The sequence below is a fragment of the Lactuca virosa genome, chromosome 9 (assembly GCF_052849685.1).
Source record: "Lactuca virosa cultivar CGN04683 chromosome 9, Lactuca_virosa_CGN04683_v6, whole genome shotgun sequence".
Classification (NCBI taxonomy): domain Eukaryota; kingdom Viridiplantae; phylum Streptophyta; class Magnoliopsida; order Asterales; family Asteraceae; genus Lactuca; species Lactuca virosa.
In genome coordinates, this window is record NC_136434.1 from 233091 (window position 1) to 255572 (window position 22482).

General features: G+C 40.5%; 1 protein-coding gene across 1 annotated transcript; it reads left to right on the forward strand.

The window, feature by feature from the left end:
• Window positions 1-15778: 15778 nt before the first annotated feature.
• On the forward strand, window positions 15779-21622 carry LOC145137410 (Flavin containing amine oxidoreductase family). Its single transcript, XM_079071534.1, has 8 exons — window positions 15779-16250; window positions 19866-20051; window positions 20143-20375; window positions 20449-20529; window positions 20603-20774; window positions 20842-21001; window positions 21091-21194; window positions 21261-21622. Exons 1-8 carry the CDS (start codon window positions 15828-15830, stop codon window positions 21561-21563), a joined length of 1662 nt encoding a protein of 553 aa, XP_078927660.1. The 5' UTR covers window positions 15779-15827; the 3' UTR covers window positions 21564-21622.
• The last annotated feature ends 860 nt before the right edge of the window (window positions 21623-22482 follow it).

Here is a 22482-nt window from a genome sequence, read left to right on the forward strand (position 1 = left end):
AGTTCATGTACATCGGTTCTATTCCTGAATCAATGAGCCGATGTGTCTCCAGTGAAAGTAAAGTCATGGCTGATTACAGGAAGTTGCCTCCTTCGGGTCCACGCCAACTCACTCCCGAGATGCAAAGCTCGTTGGACGTTGCAGACAAGCCAACTAAACGAGGAAAGAAGTCTGATAACAAAGGGGAAAAGGTCGGGCAATCATCCAAAGTTTCTACCCCTAAGAAACGCAAGACAGAGCAAGCAGAGCCTACTGCTCCAAAGAAATGCAAGACCAAAAACCAAGCTCGCAGACCGAAGTCTCCTTCCCCATCTACCAGTGACCCTGAGTATGTTCCTTCTAACGGCCAGCCTGAAAATGAGTCAACTGACGACGATTCTACTGAAACCGAGAGTCCACCTCGAGGTAATTCGCATCCACCCTCACCCATTAATGATAGCAACCGAAACTCCCCTCCTCCACATTCGGTTCCTATTACTATTTCTCCTTGTCCTCCACCTATCTCATCTACAACTGCAACCTCCATCCCAATTCCAACCCCACTTTTCACTACAGTTACTACCATAACCACTCATCCAACCGAACCTACTGTTCGTGTCAACGTATCTGATACGGGGGCATCAAATTTCGGTTCTGATCCTCCTGTTACCTCAACACCTTTATCCCCACCTCCATCACATGAATCTGATCCTGTTCTTGCCGGTGACGACATGGAATTTGACTCCACTTACTTCAGTCCGTATCGAGTACAGAGTGATGACGATGATGACGCTCCTGTGTCTAAGAAGCATCTCAAGGCAATGAATGACAAGCTTGACCGGTTGCTCTCTTCTTCTTCTGCCAGTTTATACTCTGAAGTGGCACTTAAAGCACTGTTCGAATCCGTTGTCAAGGAGCATGACAATTCTATCTCCAGTGCTGCTAAAGCGATTGAAGCCTCCACCTCCGCTTGTCAGAAAGCTTCGCTTGCAGTTGAAGCTTCTACCAAGGATTGCAAGCAGGCGACCGCAAATGTTGAAAAACTAATTTCTGATGCACGGATATTTCTGGATTCTCTGCAAGCTGCGGCCAAGAAGAATGTTGAAACAGTGAACGCTTCGGTTGATCATCTTACGCGTTCACTGGCAGCCGAAAAGAAACATCTCGAAGCAGTTCGCCAATCCATTCAGGTTGCTAACCAAGATCTTCATACTAAGGTTGATGCTCGGCTCACTTAACTTGAAGTTGAGTTGGCTGTTGAAAACAAAACTATGGATGAGTTGGATAAGCGCACTTCACAGCTTAAAATTCAGAATCTCAAGCTCAAGACAGCCAACCAGGAGATTGCATATTTGAAAACCGAGCGAGAAATAATTAAGAGTTCGGTTGGTGATGTCCACTCTATTCTCCTACACTTACTGGATGCGCATGACTCCATTCTCACCATCTCAATTCGACGCCACTTGGCTGAAAAGCTGAGACCTGCTTTGGATGTTTTGCGCAGGATTAAAGGTGTTCCGGAGTCTGGTGTCCCTCCGAAACAAGGGGGAGATAAGGTTACTCAGGGCAAGGGCCAAACTCATCCACCTCCCAAACCGAAAGTCACTACTGAGCCGAAGGATAATGAAGCTTCAAGCAGTATGAAGGACAAGAGAAAGAAGAAAATTGGAGACGATGATGTGGATGAAAATGACGACGACGATGATACAGAAGGGAATGCTTCTAAAAATGAAAGTCTGAAAGTTAAGCCCACTGACCAAGAGATTCGGGAGAAGATTCAGAGAGAGAAGGAACTTCTTGACAAGGAGTTGAAAGCGAACGAATTGCTAGAGCAAAAGAAGTCCATGTTTCCTGAATGGAATATGGAATCGCTTCTAAGAGAAGTAATCAATGCACCGAGCACTCATTGGCTCGAACCGGTTCTTTCGTTCGGGCTTGAGAACTCCAAGGACTTACAGTTTGACATGCCGATCACCCAAAAGGCATTTATTTTTCACTGGTTTGAGTCAACGGCTGGCATTCCTTCCCCAGACCCGAAGGTTGATCGGGATTTGCTCGAGTATTATCTTGAGTTTGCTCAGCCACAATACCTGACCTGGAGCACTCAGAAAATCACAACGGTCAAGGTGTTGAAACCCAATTCGGTAGGGAAATTCATCAACATCAAATTCAAAGTGACCCGAGGATCTGATAGCTTGGTTCATATGATTTCCCTTGCTGACCTGCCAAACCTGAATCCTCATGATTGGATACTTCTGAATAACATTTTGATAACCAATCAACAGGAGTATTAGCCTATTATCGATCACATCAAGCGAATGCTCGTATGCTATATTCATGAAGTCGCGAAGATGGATCAGGAGATTGCTTCAGGTATTCATAAGAAGACCACTATGAAGCTAATAGGAAGGGCAGGCGATGTGAATACGATGATTAAGGGAAAAATTGATCCCAAGTTTCACACTGTCATGTTCATGAGGGGCGAAGGTCAAAAATGCCTGTTCGCTCTGATTGACAAACACCTATTCTCCACCGCCTGTTTGGAGCATATTTTGGAGATCATTCATAGGTGTAATCAGAACAGTGAAGCCGATAAAAAGCTGTTTACTGATATGCTTCGATGGTATATTTTGTTTCGACAAACACTTCTTGCCATCATCCCTAGGCTATTCAAGGTTGTAAAGAAGACCAAAGTCACTCAGCCGAAGTAGTCTCTCGCCTCTATTGACGCAAAGGGGGAGATTGTTGGGTCTAGGTGTTGCGTCTTTGGGCTCGGTTATTAGTCCATTTTGTTTACCCGGGTTGGGCCTGTCCAACCGTGGATTACCATTAGGGTTAGCATACATATTGTGCATGCATGTATAGCTTTGAAGTGATCGTTCTCATTAATTAATTTGCATTGTAACCCTAACACACCTCTACAGTCGAAGTTCTTCATCGAGCTCTTCTGAGGTGTGAGTTATTAATCATTCGACACCATTTGATCCATTCCTGTGTTCTTTACTTGATTAAATATTGTTTTTCTGTTTGGAATCTATCAATCTATAGCGCAATATTCTCATCAGTTCCCGACTCCACTTCAGATTCTTGCCATTTCGATCTATACACCAATTCAGACGTTCGGTGTGTAATGAAGAGAATTAAGATAGGAAAGATTTTATTTACGATCGACGTGTAAATTTCCCTATCACTCCGAAAAGTTACATGCCAGTTCTAATACCGTAATTAAACGTTTCGAAGTCTGAACACATAAAGTTTCCAGATCCGGTCGACAACAGACCATAGATCCGATCATATAATGCATATCATAAATCATTTAGCACATAAAAGCATGTTAGGCATTTTCCTAAATAAGCTAGTGCTTGTGTCTATTCAGGTGTATTACCTAAATTTATTAGACACACTCCTCACGATCATCACTTAGCATTCTAAGTTTAAGTCTAGAAATAAATCCATATTCCTAGTTCGCTTAAACTAATGCTCCGATACCAACTGTGACATCCCCATTTTCACGGCTAGAAAAGACCGGTTTTGTTTATGCTTTATAAAAATCAGAGTACCTCTTTTAATAAAAATGTTGCGGAATTTATTCCCAGAAAAACATGATAAATACGTTATCAAAGCATTTTCGAATAAATGTATTTTTATTCATTTTAAAACATTGGGATGTCATCGTCAATATAGAAACATAAGCATAAACAGAACTTACATTCATTATCACTAGTACAGACAGGGGCCAGACATGGAACACCGGAGGGCAGGATCATTTTGGCATAAAGAACTTCTGAATCCAGCAACCCAAGCGGCCCTCCAAACCAGATTCCCCGTACCGCGAGTGGTTAAAAAGATATTATAACGACACTTATATAACTCATAATAATAGCCCAAATAGTCATTATAAGGTCCTAATAACATTATTATATTAGGACATAAGCTATACTAAAGATAGGTTAGGCGTAGCTCACTTACAGCGGACTTTCTCGAAAACCGGGCTTCGCTGGAGCAGCCTTCCCGAGCCAAAAGGCTCTTTTCTCGGAGCTTCGGGAGCCTCAGGGCTTCCTTCGGGTGCTAGGGGTTTACCTAGACTTTAGGGGGGGGGGGGGTTAGGGAAGCTAGAGAGAGAAAGTAGTGAGAGAGAGAGAGAGAAGGATTTAGGGTGTGGAAACCGGCTGCCCTCGCAGCCCTTTTATAGGGCGAAACCTCGAACTACACTAGGCGTAGTCCTTGGATACGTCGGGCGTAAGGTGACTTCGTACGAGACACGCGTCGGAAATGGGCTGGGGCGACATGACTTGCTCTGGTCCGCGGAGAGGGAGTTCGTTGGGCGTATCGAACTACGTACACGAGGCGTACACGCTACGCTGAGCGTATGCGAAGACAGGTGTCGCCCATCCGGAGCGAGGTGTAGGCAACAAGCGACGGCTGGGATCGCGTCACGTCAGCACATCTCGCATCAGCTTCGCAAATCGCATGCTCAACTTCTAAAATTCGTAACTTTGGCATAAGAGCTCCGTTTTCGACGTTCTTTATATCCACGCGTAGGCGGGACCGTAATCTACAACTTTCATTTAGACTCCGTTGGCTAATTTTGAATCTATTTTTAAAGTTATATTTTTAACAGGTCGGGACAGGATTAGTCCGTTAAAAATCCATAACTTCTTCATCCGATGCCGTTTTCGTCTGTCTTTTTATCGTTACGCTTCTATTAACGAGATCTTCGATTCGCGTTTAGGTTGTGTCGGCTAAAAACCGCTTGATCTAATATTCGAACTCCAGGCTGCATACCGCTAAGCCGAAACTTCGAAAAATCATAACTTCTTCATACGAAGTCAGATTTGGGCGTTCTTTTTATGCACACCCTCGGTTTAATGTATTCTACGACTTTCGTTTAGATTGCTAATGCTAAAAGTCGCTCTATCGTGAATTCACTATTTACGTTACGCTGTGGCGCGCTGGTTGTGTCGTGAAACTTCGGCGTGCCATAACTTCTTCGTTATAACTCGGATTTCAGAGTTCTTAATATGTACGGAATCCTTGTATCATACACTACAACTTTTATTATGATTATTCATTCTAAATAATCTTCTACCAAAAAGTCATTTTCAACACTTATTGTCTCTATAATGACTAGCCCGGATCTACGGGCGTTACACTTTCGGGCTTATCAACGCACCGATAACGGTCATGGATCTCATGAACCGGGTGTGTAGGCCCATGCTGGATCGTTTAGTGATTGTTTTCATCGATGATATTTTGATCTATTCCAAGACCAAGGAGCAACATGAGGAGCATCTACGAGAGCTTTTTGGGGTTCTTAGGACGGATAGTTGTATGCCAAGTTCTCCAAGTGTGAGTTATGGATGCCCGAGGTCCAGTTCTTGGGGCACCTTGACAACCAGGACGGCATATTGGTTGGCCCAGCCAAGATTGAGTTGGTTATGCGGTGGGAAGTTCCGAAGTCTCCACCTGAGATTCAAAGTTTCCTCAGGCTGGCAGGGTATCATCGTAGATTCATTTGAGACTTCTCCAAGATTGCAGTTCCTCTCACTAGAATGACTAGGAATGATGCCACTTTCTGTTGGGGGCTTGAGCAACATGCAACATTTGAGACTCTTAGACAGAAGCTTTGTGAGGTGTCGGTGCTTACCCTTCATGAGGGAGTTGAGGATTTTGTTGTATACTGTGACGCATCTATCATGGGCTTGGGCGCAATAATGATGCAGAGAGGGCACGTGATCGCTTATGCTTCAAGGCAGTTGAATCCTCATGAGACGAAGTATCCTACTCATGATCTGAAATTGGGGGTAGTAGTCTTTGCTCTTAAGATTTGGCGTCATTATCTGTATGAAGTCTAGTGTACTATTTACACGAACCACAAGAGTCTAAGGTATCTAATGGATCGGCCCAATTTAAATATGAGGCAACAAAGATGGCTTGAAGTGGTGAAGAACTACGACTATGAGATTTTTTACCATCCGGGGAAGGCCAACGTGGTAGCAGACACACTGAGTTGCAGGGTGGTTAGTACTCTGATTCGGGATGTATATCTGAGGATGACAGTAGTGGCTCCAGTATTGGAGATGACCAAGGTTGCTCAGATGGAGACCATTAAGGTGGAGAATCGGAAGAGTGAGCGGTTGATTGGTCATATGTCAGCTTTTGATTATATTAGTCGAGGATTGCTGACACTTCATGGTAGGATTTGGGTTCCTTATTTGGGCGGGACCCGGAATATTTTATTGGATGAGGCACACAAGTTGAGATTCTTTATCCGCCCGAGTGCGACAAAGATGTATCATGATCTAAGACATAATTATTGGTGGCCTTGTATGAAGAGGAATATAGCTTGGTTCGTGGAGCAATGTCTGACCTGTCGGAAGGTTGAGGCTGAGCATCAGCGCCCTCACGACAAATTATAACCATTCGAGGTTCCATTGTGGAAATGGGAGCAGATCACCATGGATTTCATCATGAATTTTCCTAGGATTGCAAAGGGATTGGACGCTATATGGCTTGTTGTTGATCGGTTGACCAAGAGTGCTCACATTCTGGCCATCTAGGATAGCTCGTCGGCTGAAAAGTTAGCCGTCATTTATGTCCACAAGGTGATTTCTCGCCATAGGGTGCCTACTTCGATTGTTTCAGACTGGGATGTTTGTTTTTCTTCCAGATTTTGGAAGAGGTTCCACGAGGAGTTGGATACCCATTTACAACTTAGTACCGCCTACCATCCACAGACCGACGGACAGAGTGAGCGGACCATCTAGACGCTCGAGGATATGCTGAGATATTGTGTCCCGGACTTCGGTAGGAGTTGGGACTCCTACCTCCCTTTGGTTGAGTTTTCATATAACAAGAACTATCACACCAGCATTGGTATGCCACCCTTTGAGCTCCTATATGGGAGGAAGTACAAGACCCCGTTTTATTGGGGAGAGCTTGGCCATAGGGTCATGGGGAGCACAAAGATAGTGCTCAAGATGACGTAGCTTATTCAGAAGGTTAAGCAGAGACTTCAGACATCCCAGAGTCACCAGAAGAGCTACGCCGACCGACACTGATATGAGTTGGAGTTTCAGGTCGGGGATATGGTACTTCTGAAGGTGTCGCCTTGGAAAGGTGTCATCCGATTCAAAAAGCGGGGCAAGTTGGTTCCCATGTTTATTGGTCCTTTTCGAGTGACATCTAGGGTGGGAAATGTAGCTTACCATTTGGACTTGCCATGAAAGCTTAGTCAGATTCATAACACCTTCCATGTATCCCAGTTGCAGAAGTGTGTGGCAGGCGAGACCGTTGTAGTACCCTTGGATGATATACAGGTGGATGAACACTTGAATTATGTTGAACGACCGATAGCGATTACCGATAGAAAAACGAAGGTCTTGCGGAACAAGGTAGTGAGTCTGGTCAAGGTTTAATGGCAGCACCGGAAGGGCCTGAAGTGGACTTGGGATCCCGAGGAGGAGATCCACGAGCATTACCCTGATATATTCGCAGTTGAGGACTTCGAGGACGAAGTCTGATTATAATGAGGGAGAATTGTAACATCCGTGTCCCATGTATTAATCTTCAAGTCTTAAATTATTATTTTGTTTTAATTTGGCCTGGCCACGACGTGGCATTGGAGTGTCACAAAGTGACACTCATTTAATGAAGAACGCGCATTTGTGCTTGGCCACGACATGACAGCCATCTTGGGCCTACAACCCTAATCTCGGGGTTGGTGCCCTATTTAAGAAAACTAACTCCTAGGGTTGCTTCATTTGGCAGCCTCCACCCTCTGAAAATGAACCCCCATCCAAACCCTAACTCCCTTTTGTGATTTGAGAGCTTGAAATCCATTTTTGTGAAGGTTGGAAGAAGAAGGAGCTTTTGGTGTTGCTTGTGAGTGTGGTTCCAGCTTAGATCTGTCATCTACATCTCATTTCTGCATCTTTGGAGGTATAAAGTATCTACCTTGATCTTTAGTTCTCTAGATCTAGTTCTAGGTCATTTTATGAGTTTTTTAGCCCCAATTCATCTTGTTCTTGTAGTTTGAGTGAACTCAAGAACCTTTGAGTGTTTTGATAGCTTATGGACATGGGGTTGGTTGGAAAGTTGGCTTGCATGGGTTATTGAGCGAACCCATTCCTTGGTGTTGTCATTAAGAACTTGGAATTGAAGATATTGACTTAATAGAATGTCATAATGGATAAAGTTGGAAACTTTATCTATCAAGACCTTGTGGGGATTCAGATCTGATTGTTATAGCTGTTGGGGTTGAGGTATAACAAGTTAATCCATTAAGTTGTAGATGTCCAGTGCCCACGACATGACTATCAATTTCCATGGCATGACGACTGATGTTTCTGCGACCTTTTCCTTTGGAAGATGCCACGACGTGGCAATGGTGGCCATGACGTGGGATTTGACTGATGTTTGACTGTTTTGGTCTTGGAGTGCCCACAACGTGGCCTATGGGTGGCCACGACGTGGAGGCCTGTGAAGTTGACTTTGACAATCTCACAATGGTTGGACTCAAACGAGAGCTGCGCAACAATAACAAACCTCTCAGCCTAAGATCCTTTAAACCATGTAGTATGTGACTTAGCGTATCCACTCAATAGTCAATTCACACGCGAAAGAGTCATAAATCATCTCAACAAGAGAACCCTATAGAAACTAAGGCATCATATAATTAGGCAATTCTATCATGCAATTCCTGAAGATCCCTAGTCTGTCACTAGCATGTTGTTCTAACATATCACAATATCAAATAACTGTATGGTATTTTGGGGTCTACTTACTGGCTCCGGCTGATCGTACACTCTGCATCCTCCTTTAGTATTTTGAAAACCATTTGAAAATCATTTTGAAAATATTTTCCTTGGTTTGAGACTAGATTCACACGAGTGTTCCTCCAATTCACTCAAACCAAGGCTCTGATACCAAGTTGTAACACCTATAAAAATCATGCCAATTTAAAACTTTTTAGATCATTCAAAAACCAATAATTATTACAAATTTGTTTTCAAAATGGTTTCATGTCATATCCCAAAATCAAATCATAAAAACATAAGGAGGTGCACGATCATGCCTTCGCCTTCCCGCGATCATCAGCAGTACCTGAAACATAACCAACAATTCTAAGCCCGAAGCTTGGTGAGTTCTCCCAAAATACCAATGCCATACAATCATAATCATATCATAGCAAATAAACAACATGCATATAGAGTCTACAGAATGACTGGATTGCCCTCATTGGGCCTGCAGTCTATCTGGCCCACTCTCAAAACCTTCAGCATGTATGGTCTGCCCACCCGGGCCTTCAGCCTGTCTGGACCGTTCTCCAGGCCTTCGGCCTGACTGATGTGCCCTACTGGACTGCAGTCTATCCGGAACGCCCTGGTTATGTTGGCCTACAACACAAAGCATGTCCGCCTCAACCCACCCCCAAACAAACAATCATGTGCACATAAATATCATATGGTAGCTAGCATGTACAGATAGTCATACAGATCTAACATATCAATAACATAGTATCATCCTATAACCAGGATACCGACCTAACCGGTCACTAACATAGCATCATCCTATATACCAGGATACCGACTTAACAGGTCACTAACATATCATCATGCAATAAACCCGGATACAAATCTGAAAAGGGCCGGCATTGGTGCCTTCGACCCTGTTAGTATAGTAAGTACAACCCACCTCACAAGTAGCTCGGGATGATAATGTCAACTCCCCAAATACAACTCCAAACTTAATCATCCACATCCATGTTGGGTTTTGAGCATTCTAACACTCCTATGGTGTACATGCAACCCTATAAACCTTGGATCTATGTTTTCTCTATTATACATGCAAATATTAACTATTCCAAGGTTTCATCCTAACTAGCATATTATGAAGCACCTATACTACAAAGTTCTAGTTAGATGACATACCTTTTGATGTAGCTTGATGTCTTCAAGCTTTAAGAGCTTAGCCCTAATAGTGTGGAAGCCTCAAATGGAATCACAAATCACCAAAACACCTTGGAAGAACTTGAGAGAATATGTATGCACACTAAAATCGGCCCACTCTTATTTTCACACACTTGTGCCAATTTTGTGAGCCAAGGACCCCTTTATATATTATGGAGGATTAGGGTTACATCCATGTAAACCCTAATACCGATGACCTTTCATTTACATAGGATCTATGGGTTAAAAGCTCCATGGACCATCCATGAAAGCTTAGCCCAACCTAAATGAACTTGGCCCATTCCATATATATATATAAGAGTCCATATTTAATTAGTTCTTTTTGGTCACTTAATTAATTCTAAATTAATTCTTGATCAATACTAATTAAATAATATGATTCCATATTAATATATTAGAACTTATAATATATTAATATAAATCATAAATATACTATTCTCAAAAGACTATCCATATAAATTGTGCCGGTGAAGTGCAACCCAAATGGACCATGCCGGGTCGGGTCAAGTACATACCAAATATAGTTATGGACTTAGACATTAATCCAACAACATGATCGGGTTGGAATAAACCTCAGGGCAGGGCCCACTATTGCGTTCGGGTTGAAATAAACCTCAGGACAGGGCCCACTATTGTTTTGTGAAAAACATGACGTTTGTCAAATTTTAAAATAATTACTTGTTTTGTGAAAAACAAATTATTTGTAAAATTTGAATCATTTGTTATATGAGTTGAATTAGGTCAAATTTAGTAAAAGATAAAATGATATGATTATTTTATTAGTTTTAAAAGTTTGATCTAAATGTTTTTCACAAAACAATCCAGATTAGTGTTTTTCACAAAACAATAGTGGGCCCTGCCCTGAGGTTTATTTCAACCCGAACGCAATAGTGGGCCCTGCCCTGAGGTTTATTTCAACTCGATCATGTTGTTGGATTAATGTCTAAGTCCATAACTATATTTGGTATGTACTTGACCCGACCCGGCATGGTCCATTTGGGTTGCACTTCACCGACACAATTTATATGGATAGTCTTTTGAGAATAGTATATTTATGATTTATATTAATATATTATAAGTTCTAATATATTAATATGGAATCATATTATTTAATTAGTATTGATCAAGAATTAATTTAGAATTAATTAAGTGACCAAAAAGAACTAATTAAATATGGACTCTTATATATATGGAATGGGCCAAGTTCATTTAGGTTGGGCTAAGCTTTCATGGATGGTCCATGGAGCTTTTAACCCATGGATCCTATGTAAATGAAAGGTCATGGGTATTAGGGTTTACATGGATGTAACCCTAATCCTCCATAATATATAAAAGGGTCCTTGGCTCACAAAATTGGCACAAGTGTGTGAAAATAAGAGTGGGCCGATTTTAGTGTGCATACATATTCTCTCAAGTTCTTCCAAGGTGTTTTGGTGATTTGTGATTCCATTTGAGGCTTCCACACTATTGGGGCTAAGCTCTTAAAGATTGAAGACACCAAGCTACATCAAAAGGTATGTCATCTAACTAGAACTTTGTAGTATAGGTGCTTCATAATATGCTAGTTAGGATGAAACCTTGGAATAGTTAATATTTGCATGTATAATAGAGAAAACATAGATCCAAGGTTTATAGGGTTGCATGTACACCATAGGAGTGTTAGAATGCTCAAAACCCAACACATGCAACACCTATAATCACATAACATCAATCATACCATGCAATAGTCACAAAGACATCTAGCATATACAAATCCTAGTGGGACGACATTGTTGCCTTCGACCCACAAGTATAGTGAGGAGCCTCACCTGAACTAGTCAACAGAAGCTTATAGCCACCTTAGAAACAGATCAGCCAACCCAAGCTTCCTAAAGCTAAACTGGTACCAGACCTTAGTCAAATACTCCATGCTACCCAAGGTTGACCAAAAGTCAATTGGTCAAAAAGTCTAACGGTCAAAGTCAATGTAACATCCCGACTCCCAGGTATAATATTTAATTATATTATATTCATTTTGTTAGGGCCTCAACGAGTTGGAGGCCCTAACTCGCCGAGTAGAGATGGAGATGTCGCGTGATTTTTAGAGTCCACTCGACGAGTCGGTGGACCCCTGCTCGAAGAGTAGGTGCTGAGTGTGAAAACCCTAATTTTCAGGGTTTGTGCCCTATTTAAAGGACCTTAAGCCCTTCATTTTGCCTCCCTTATCACTTGAGCACCCTGAGAGAAACCCTAAACGAGCTGGTATCATCTGTGTGAGAGAGAGAGAGAGGCTAAAAGTGTGTGATTTGGTGCATTCTTGGAAGGAGATAGAAGAGCAAAAGGCTTGGAACAAGAAGAAGGCCTTCGATCCAGTGTTCCTTCAGTACTAGTTGCTAAGTGGAGGTAAAAAGCTATCACTTTGATCATTGTTTGGTTAGATCTCTTCTTTAGGAAGTTTGTGGCCATTTCCATATTCCTTTGGAGCCTTTTAGTCATTTGAGCATGACATGAAGTTGAAACTCCAGATCTGGAATGTATGAGGTCCCTTGAGCATAAAGATCCAAGCTTTATCAAGCTATTAGCCAAGTTCCAAACATTAAACCTTCTATAGAGCTTTGTTTTGGCATTTTGAGCCCTAGGTGCCATGCATGGACGTAAAGCTTGCAGCTTTACATGGTATTTCGGCCTTGGGAGGCTAGATCTAGAGTTTGGGACTTTAGTTCTGCTTAGAAACGTCTGAATGAGAAATGGACTAGAGGGACTCGATGAGTCCATGAGCCAACTCGACGAATCGGTTAGGGTTTTCCCCTATAGTCTAGACACGTGCAAACTCGACTGGTTGATGAGACAACTCGGCGAGTTGAGTTGGAGTTTTTCCGATTTTCTGAGAACAGGAGGGACTCGACGAGTCGCATAGATTCACTCGACAAGTTCGGGTCAACATGAACTGTTGACTCGAGTGTTGACTTTCGTTGACTTTTAGGGTTTGGTCAAGACATGAGTTATGGAGACCATTGAGGGGTAAAATGGTCTTTCACCATTTCCGAGAGTTAGAAAAGGGGTAGCCTAACATTTTAGGGTTGTTATTATTAAGTGTTAATTAGGGATGATTATGATATGTAGGCGGAGTCTAGACTGATCATCGAGTGCGAGACCTACTTGCTTACTTACGAGGTGAGTCTTCTCATTTTACTTACCTGAGTGGTGATATTGTGTGACCAGAGGGTCTTATATGCTTATACTGAGTTATTTGATATTCTGTATTTGTCTTTATGATATGTGCTATATACTATTGTTGTGCCTTGATGAGTTAGGACCAGAGGGTCCGAACAGAGTTGTGAGACCGGAGGGTCTTCACTGAGACATATTGACCGGAGGGTCCTTATCAAGATATAGCCATGAGAGGCTAAATATTTGCACGCGATCATTTGGGGAACTCACTAAGGTTTGTGCTTACAGTGTTGTGTGATATGTGTTTCAGGTACTTCTCAGGATCGCGGGAAGGCGTCGACTCGATTGTACACACCAGTTGGAGTTTATGTTTTTGAGGATTCTGGGATATTATCAAATAATTGTTGACTTGTGTTTTGGCAACTTATACATTGTGGTTTTTGAGAAATGTGATATTGGGTTTTATGTGATTTTAAAAATGAAAAATTTGTTTGAAAATTTAGAGTGTTACAGTCAATCCAGTTGACACCCATGTCATGGCCAACCCATGGTCATGCCGTGGCCACTCAATTCAATCCCGATCAAAATCTGCTACCACGCCGTGGTATGTCCAAACAAAACAAACACGATAAGTCCCGCCACCACGTTGTGTCCTTCTTTGGCCACGTCGTGGTCCTCAGTCTGAAAGGCTTTTCTTCAAAAAAGAGCTTAATTCATAAGGACCAAAGCTAAAACATCAGATCTGATTCCTAATGACTTCATAATGGATAAAGTTTCCAACTTTATCCATTAAGATGGTCCAAACCACCAAGACCTAGACTTTAAGTCTTACAGGGATCCAAAAATGCATCTTTCTCAAATTAATCAAATAAGTCCAAGTCTTCCACTTACAGATCTGAATCAACAAGATGTCTAGATGGATAAAGTTTCTAACTTTATCCATAATAACGCCACAATCCTTCAAGATCTAAACTTCATTGCACCAAAATGACCTAAAGGACCAAGATAACTTGCATGGCTAAAATGGGAGGCAAAAGATCATAACTTTCCTAGTCCATGAGGTCCAAGAAACATTCCAAACTGATCAAAAGGTGTTGGAGTCCACTCAACTCCATGATCACTCATAAAATGGACCAAAAGTGCAAAAAACCACATATGAAGAGATCTAAAGAATTAAATAGCAAGACTGGAACTTTATACTTACAATAGTCTATAAATGTTGTGTCTTTGATGGATCCAAGCTTGAAACATCATTCCTTGCAACCAAAAGAACTTCCTTAAATCTTTGTGCTTAATCAAAATATCATAAAAAACATCCAAAAGAGGAGAGATAAGGGGCTCAAATCTTGAAGGTGGAGGTTAGGGTTTCTCCTAAGGGGTCTTAGAGGTGGTGGAGGTTGTTAAAATGCCAAAAAATGCGGAACATTAAGCTTAAATACGTTGAAAACCCTAAAATCATGGGCTTGGGCCGACAGATCACCACCTCGTGGTCCCGACTCACCACTCCGTGGTGAGCACCACCTCGTGGTCCTTACTCACCACTCCGTGGTGGCCACCACCTCGTGGTTTTGTCTCACCATTCAGTGGTGACTACCACCTCGCGGTTCTGTCTCACCACTCCGTGGTGACGGTTTTCGCCCAAATCCATTTCAGCTTCAAACAATCATAACTTCTTCGTTTCAACCTCGTTTTCGGCGATCGTTATATCCACGAAAAGGTATTGACAAGACCTACACTTCTATTGAGTTAATTTTGGCTTAACACATGCCGAACTAAAAATCATTATTCATAAAGGAAGCCTGAAACATCACTTTTCCCACTTTCTCCTTTGACTCCAAAACACAAAACCAAGGCTTAGATCACATAACCAATATTATCAACATCCAATAGATTCTAAACCCTATTCCCTTGAAGCCCAAAGCCTTTACTTGATCCATTTATTGTCCACAATCCTGAAATAAGAAACTTCTCGAAACCGGATGTTACAGGTTAACCCCTAGATAGCCGTCACGTCGTGACCACTTACTTGTCACGTCGTGACCCACAAATATGAGTGCGCGCTTCTGCATCGATGGTCATGTCGTGAGGCCTCCTTCATAATCATGTCGTGATCATCTTAAAATCCATGATTTTACATCTTTAATTGAACCAAAAACATAAATGAACCATTTAGCTAAAATAGGTGTTACAACTCTCTGCTCTCGTTTTCCATGGACTTTGGAAGGACACATTAGTCTTTTCCCCCTTTTCCCTATTTGGGAAAGTGATGGGAGGTCAACAGACTGGACGTGTTGCTGCGATGAGGTTCCTAGAAAAGGGTATGGATGGGAAGAAGAGGGAGACTGGGTGGGTCACCAAATGATCGAAGATGGAGAGCATATCATACCAACTTTAAAATAACCAATATAAGTTAAGGGTAAATTAGTAACTTAATGTTTATTTAACAAAAAAATAAACGACCCCAATGATGAGGATTGAATCAAAACAAATTGAAACCATGGGATGAAATCAACAACTTTTTAAGGATCCAATTCTTGATTTTCACATAAACACAAGGACGATTTTTGTAATTTACTCTAAATTAAATAAAATTAAAAGTGAAAAAGTTAAAACATGTAAATCACTGGAAATAAAAATACGTAATTATTTATTTATTTTTTTGGCAAAATCGGCAGGACTTGTAAACCCGGAGAATGAAATTACAGATTTAGAAGAGAAGCAGATAAGATGACATCTCTCACAGACGTTGGTTCCCGTAGTTGGTCGTCCCTTCCGCTACCTGTTTCTGGAGGGTCGTTGACGTCAAAGAATCCTAGGAACCTCATCACCTATGCTCCGGCGCATCGCAAATGCAACAGGTGGAGGTTCCGCTGCTCAATTGCCAAGGATTCCCCAATTACTCCTCCTCCTATTTCAAATGAGTCCAACTCCCAGTCATTGCTGGACTGTGTCATTGTGGGCGCCGGCATTAGCGGCCTTTGCATTGCGCAGGCCCTAGCGACCAAACACGCTGCTGTCTCTCCGGATCTGATTGTCACCGAGGCACGAGACAGAGTCGGGGGCAATATCTCAACGGTTGAAAGGGATGGGTATCTCTGGGAAGAAGGTCCTAACAGCTTCCAGCCATCTGATGCTATGCTCACCATGGTGGTATGTCGTGATTTCCTTTCATTATAAAATTCTTAGGGATAAACTTTGTAACAAGCAACACAAATCTTGAAGAGTGTTGATTTTAAGTTAGTAATCATATTCATATTCCTTATATCTTTGGAGAATACCGTGGTCGAGATAAAAAAAAAGTCTGGACCTCGTTTTCAAAGGGAGCATATGACTCTTCCCGCTATGACTAGGTATATCTGAATTTATCTCTTGCACCATGGAGGAGAAAACCTCAATACATTTGGTCAAATTTCCTTTTACTCAAGTCCTATGTTTGTGGTTCAGATTTGGATCTGTTACATTCCACGGCCTATTTCTTAGATTCTATTGTTTCACATTTATGATTTTACAATATCTCCTCATTCTATGGTTATATGTTTTCTCTCTTCTATAGAAACAGCTATAGTTATTCACCGTTTCTGAGTCTTGAGTTACCATACTTCAGAAGGAAGGATTGGGAAATGCTGGCTAGTCTAGTTTAATTCTGTCTTCACAGATTCCTCGAGGACATCTTTGATATGAGAACTTGGTTTTCCAAGTTTAGCTAGCACAATCACTCCTTCAACTTAGACAACTTCTCTGCCCTTTGCATTTGTTACTTTCCTCTGGTAAATCATATTAACATTCTATGCTATAAACTGACTAATAAGTTGAAATCAGAAAAACAGGAACAAATCAATAAAAGCTTCAATGTACCTATTAATACTCAAAATACACCAAAATGAACAAGGTAACCCTAATGATTTGCTAGGGATTCAAGAGCCTAGCCTCTCCCAATGGTAGAATTACCAGATTTTTACAAAAGATCCCTTCTCTCACCCCCTGTACCTCCTATAAGTACTGCGTGTAACAAACTAAAACAAGGTAAAATATCTAAATTACCCCTGCACTAAGAAGATGCTCTTTTATTTTGCTGATTTCCCACATTACCCTTATCTAAAACCTTGTCCTCAAGGTGGTTAGAAATGGCGTATAGCATCCAAAATCTCCCCTGTACCTCTAGCTTCTCATTGCTTAGTGGCCGTTTCTTTTTGACAATGGATTTAACATGAACCAAACTTAATAGATTCAGATATATAAATGTTTCTTTTTTACTTAATATATAAATCATGACTTAATATGCTAAAGTGAAGATATGAATACTTTATAGATTTAGATCTTCATTTTCCAGATAACAATAATAGATATGAGATTATGCCTTTATTTTGTATTATTTTTAAATATGAAACCATTTATTATTTAAATACTTTAAAATAGAACCGTGAAGACATAATTCATTATTTTAACAATCAAGTATATCTATAGTGTTTTTTTTATTTTTTATTTATTTATTTATTTTTTATTTTTTATAATCATATATTTGACTATTATTAAATTGATAAGTTATTTTATTTTAAACATAAATTTTATAAAAGAGGGTATAATCGTCATTTATTCCTATTCATACATTTTATTAATTCTAGAAAAGAAACAACCTCTAACTATATTCGACTAAGCATCCCTATATATTCAGCCCCTTAGTTGGCATCTCTCTCCCTCACCTTCAAACTATTTCCATTTAAAAGTGTGTTTCCAGTTGGCTTGTCAGCTTTCTCAACAACTTCTTTAGAAAACCTTAAAATTTTTCATAGGATATCCAAGCTTTGAAGTCAAATTGGCGTTTCTATATTTTATATTTAAACCCATCACTTCTCGATATTTATATTCAAGCCCAACACTTCCAGCTTTGGTACATTCCAGTTACTACTCATATATATAATTTCCCAAAATATTATGTCTTTATATGTGTATATATATATATATATATATATATATATATATATATATATATATATTGTAATACCGTGGCTCTTACAAGTTGAGTCACGAGTAGAAAATTTACATTTTTGAGTCATGAGTTCACAACTATGATGGCATCACTAATTAAACTAGATGACGGGCCTTGCGGTGCATTTGCAAGACGTGCTAGTAGATCTCTTTCAAGTTATCTAATATCTAATCGATCAATGAGGTCACTACCAGTGGACCTTGAATTAAATCTTGAGGATTTTTATAGAAAAGAAAGCCTTCAAGTGGTTGAGACAATGTTGTTTCTTGTTCATTGGTAGGATTGTTGCCTTGTAATAATTGGACTTGTCAAGCTGCTATGCCACTCATTGGCTGTGTTCCTCATGTTAACTTGTTAAGTGAGCTTGGTCGTGCATGTTGCTTAATGGGTAATGACCAATTTAACCCATGATGATCCGAATAATTACCTTTAAAATTATCAGCTCTCTCGTCCTCATAAATATCAGAAGCAAGTGGTAGATCTTCTCTACTACCACGGTTGGTTCTTGACTGCACCTAAGTTGGATAACGGGTTGTGTGATAACATTTTTGCTATCGAGGTGCTTGATTAAGATGGACAAGAGTGGATGCGATTTTTAGAGATTAAATTCTTCATATCCAGACTTTTTAGTTCCCATCAAGGCATTAGCAGGAAGCCAAGTACCTCATATATCCTCACTCACTTGAGGCTTCTACGGATCCTTTACCCTCTGGAATCGTACCTCCCTCATATATCCTCACTTAAGGCTTCTGTGGATCCTTTACCCTATGGAATCATTGCAGGGTCTCTTTGGTCAGTCACTTTTATTTATTTTCCACTGATTTCCAAATTCCAAAGTGGATTTATCAATTACCTTAATGGTTCCTTTACATGGGCCGTGAGTATCATCATACAGACTTCAACCCCGCCACACACCATGAAGACGACAGCAGTTTCCGGAATTCCACCTTAAGGACTAGGACAAGGTGCTTGTTTGGGAGGGAAGTAATGATATGTTCGCTCGTTTTGGTCAAGTTATCAGCGTCGCAAATAAGTCGGAGATGTCTTTTATTATTATTTAAGATTAAGATTACCATTTCCTTAATGGTTAATTGGTTATCATTTTGTTTTGTTATGTTTTTAATTTTTGCAAGTATTGTTTTGTCAGAACATTATAAGTAGGACCTTTGGATTGTTTCATGATTATGAAGAATTTAGTTTGAGTCTTTCGACTTTGGGAGATCTCCCGTGTCTTTCTTATCTTGTATTTATTTCCTTATCTCCTTTGTTCTTATATATTGTTATCATAGTACTAGATACTTATCTTCTGAGACATCTTGGTTGTCTTTAAGATAGAGTCAAAGAGGTGCATCAACCACATATGACACTGTCCTTCCCCATCCTCCTTAAACCTCTTCACTTCCTCACTTTTAATCTTTGTAAAGAAACACTTATTGTAAGTCCGCTCGTCCACATTCACTAGTACCCCATTTCCTCTAATATTGTCATCTTTCACTAGAACTGGGTTGTTGTCATCCTTAATATATCTTACATTTCTTATGTCCCTATTCTGGATTATGTTAAAGTTCAGCCACCACTTTCTTTGCCTCTCGTTTGGCCTGCATGTATGATTAGAGTGTGTGTGTGTGATATATATATATATATATATATATATATATATATATATATATATATATATATATAGAGAGAGAGAGAGAGAGAGAGAGAGAGAGAGAGAGAGAGATGCAGATAAAATTCGTGAGTTATGGTGTTAATTCATAGTGATATGCATGTTTCAGGTGGATAGCGGGTTGAAGGATGATCTGGTGTTAGGTGACCCAACTGCACCGCGGTTTGTATTATGGGGGGGTGAATTGAAACCAGTTCCGTCCAAGCCAGCCGACATCCCTTTCTTTGACCTCATGAGCTTTCCTGGAAAAGTCAGAGCCGGTTTTGGTGCTCTTGGATTCCGTCCTTCACCCCCAGTTTGTACTCCATAATCCATTCCATTCCATTCCTCCCTTTTACATTCTACATCATAATCATATCATGACATCACATTCTAAGTTGTAACAGGGCCGTGAAGAATCGGTTGAGGAGTTTGTTAGACGTAATCTTGGAGATGAAGTTTTCGAACGGTTGATAGAACCATTTTGCTCAGGTGTTTATGCTGGCGATCCCTCAAAACTTAGTATGAAAGCAGCATTTGGAAAGGTCTGGAACCTCGAGCAAAACGGGGGTAGCATTGTTGGTGGAGCCTTCAAGGCAATTCGGGACAGAAATAATACTGAAAAGCCTCCGCGGGACCCGTAATATTCTTAACCCCAAACTCTTCTGTTGGATCTTTTATATTTTTATAAAGATGCTTGAATATGTGGACAGGAGGTTACCCAAACCAAAGGGCCAAACTGTTGGATCTTTTAGGAAAGGACAAGCAATGTTGCCTAAAGCAATCTCATCCAGGTAATTTTAATGATTTTTAATTCCATGTGAATATGTTTCCAGATTGTTTGATGATTTCACAAATTTTTATTAGGTTGGGTAGCAGAGTGAAATTGTCTTGGAAGCTCACGAGTATTTCAAAATTGGAGAGTGGAGGTTATAACTTGACATATGAAACCCCAAACGGATTTCAAAGTTTGCGGACTAAAACCATTGTGATGACTGTTCCTTCCTACGTGGCGAGTGACTTGTTGCGTCCTCTTTCGGTATGTTGAAGAATAATGGTGGTATGCTCAAACAGTTTTTGAATGTGAAATTTTATTATTATTTCAGTTGGGTGCAGCAGATGAATTGTCAAAGTTTTATTATCCTCCGGTTGCAGCTGTATCTGTTTCATATCCAAAAGATGCAATTCGTGCTGACCGTTTAATTGATGGTCAACTCAAGGGTTTTGGGCAGTTGCATCCGCGAAGTCAAGGGGTGGAAACTTTAGGTGACTTTTCTCTCTCTCTCTCTCTCTCTCTCTCTCTATATATATATATATATATATATATATATATGTTAATATTTTTGATTGTTCAGGCACGATCTACAGTTCATCTCTTTTCCCTAACCGAGCGCCACCTGGAAGGGTTTTGCTCTTGAACTACATAGGAGGGGCTACAAATCCTGAAATCCTATCAAAGGTAAGACTCAAGTTTGTTTTTTTTTTAAAACATGGATTTATTTATAAATTATAACTTGATGATCAGACGGAGGGCCAAATTGTGGATGCGGTTGACCGTGACCTACGGAAGATGCTGATAAGGCGTGATGCGGGAGATGCATTGACTTTGGGAGTGCGGGTGTGGCCTCGAGCAATCCCGCAGTTTCTGATTAGTCATTATGACATTCTAGATTCTGCAAAAGCTGCTCTGAGCAATGGTGGATTTCAAGGTATGTTTATTGGTGGCAACTATGTGTCTGGGGTGGCTTTAGGTAAATGTGTGGAGAGTGCTTATGATGTTGCAGCTGAGGTAAGTAATTTTTTGTCACAAGGTGTGTACTACAAGTAACTGAGTAAATTTTATCATTCTTTATGATTATGGGGCAAGTCATTTTTATGTTTTGGCAAGTGTTTTGGTTCTTGTGATTTGTTTTCGTGCCGGTTGTTTTTGATTATGAATAAAACTACTTTAATAAATTACAACTTAAACCATAATTTTATAAATTAAAAAGTAAATTACACGAATGGTCCCTATGGTTTTGGGGTAATTTGTGTATTTGGTCACTAACTTTTCTTTTAAACTCTTGTCTCTAACATACATAAATTGTCTATATTACCCTTTTTTATTCTATATTTTCTATTTTTATCACTATAAAATTATCAAGAGTTTATACCTGATCCCTTCTCTTCCACCCCGTTTGTCTTCTCCAACCTAGGTCAGCTGTCATCCCCTCCCCACATCATACTTTGTTTTCTCCGGTGATAATCAAAGAAATCAACCTCTCTGATGACCACCTGATCCCCTCCTTTCTACTCCTTCTGTCAGTCATCATCCCTTCCCCACCCCCTTCATTTTCTTAGGCGAGATCAAAGAAATCAACCCGTACATGGTTGTGCCCAATTCACACTTATAGTCCAAGTATTGAAAAAATAACGGTGAGGGCTCCTCTGGTTTACAAGTCGTAACAATCAAGTTCCCCATACCGTTAGTGTTAAGTTAGTAGATGTTAGATTTTTTATTGATCATTTTGCCCTTATGATTATATAAATACTAACTAGCATCACCACCATAACATCAATCCACCTCCACCCACCACTCACTGCTACAACCACCATCACAGTATCACCACCACTTGTTGCTGCAACCACTACCGAAATGCTAAAAAAACCTGGAAAAGACTAAATTACCCTTAAACTAAAAATGTCTTAATGAAACACTTTTGGGCTACATCTAACACCACCACCATGACTACCACTACACCACCATC

Bases quoted from the DNA above. Each gene is read 5' to 3' on its own strand.
- LOC145137410 (XM_079071534.1), top strand. From the start codon at position 15,828: ATGACATCTCTCACAGACGTTGGTTCCCGTAGTTGGTCGTCCCTTCCG. The intron at 16,251-19,865 runs GTATGTCGTGAT...TGCATGTTTCAG, and splicing joins ATGCTATGCTCACCATGGTG to GTGGATAGCGGGTTGAAGGA. The intron at 21,195-21,260 runs GTAAGACTCAAG...CTTGATGATCAG, and splicing joins ATCCTGAAATCCTATCAAAG to ACGGAGGGCCAAATTGTGGA.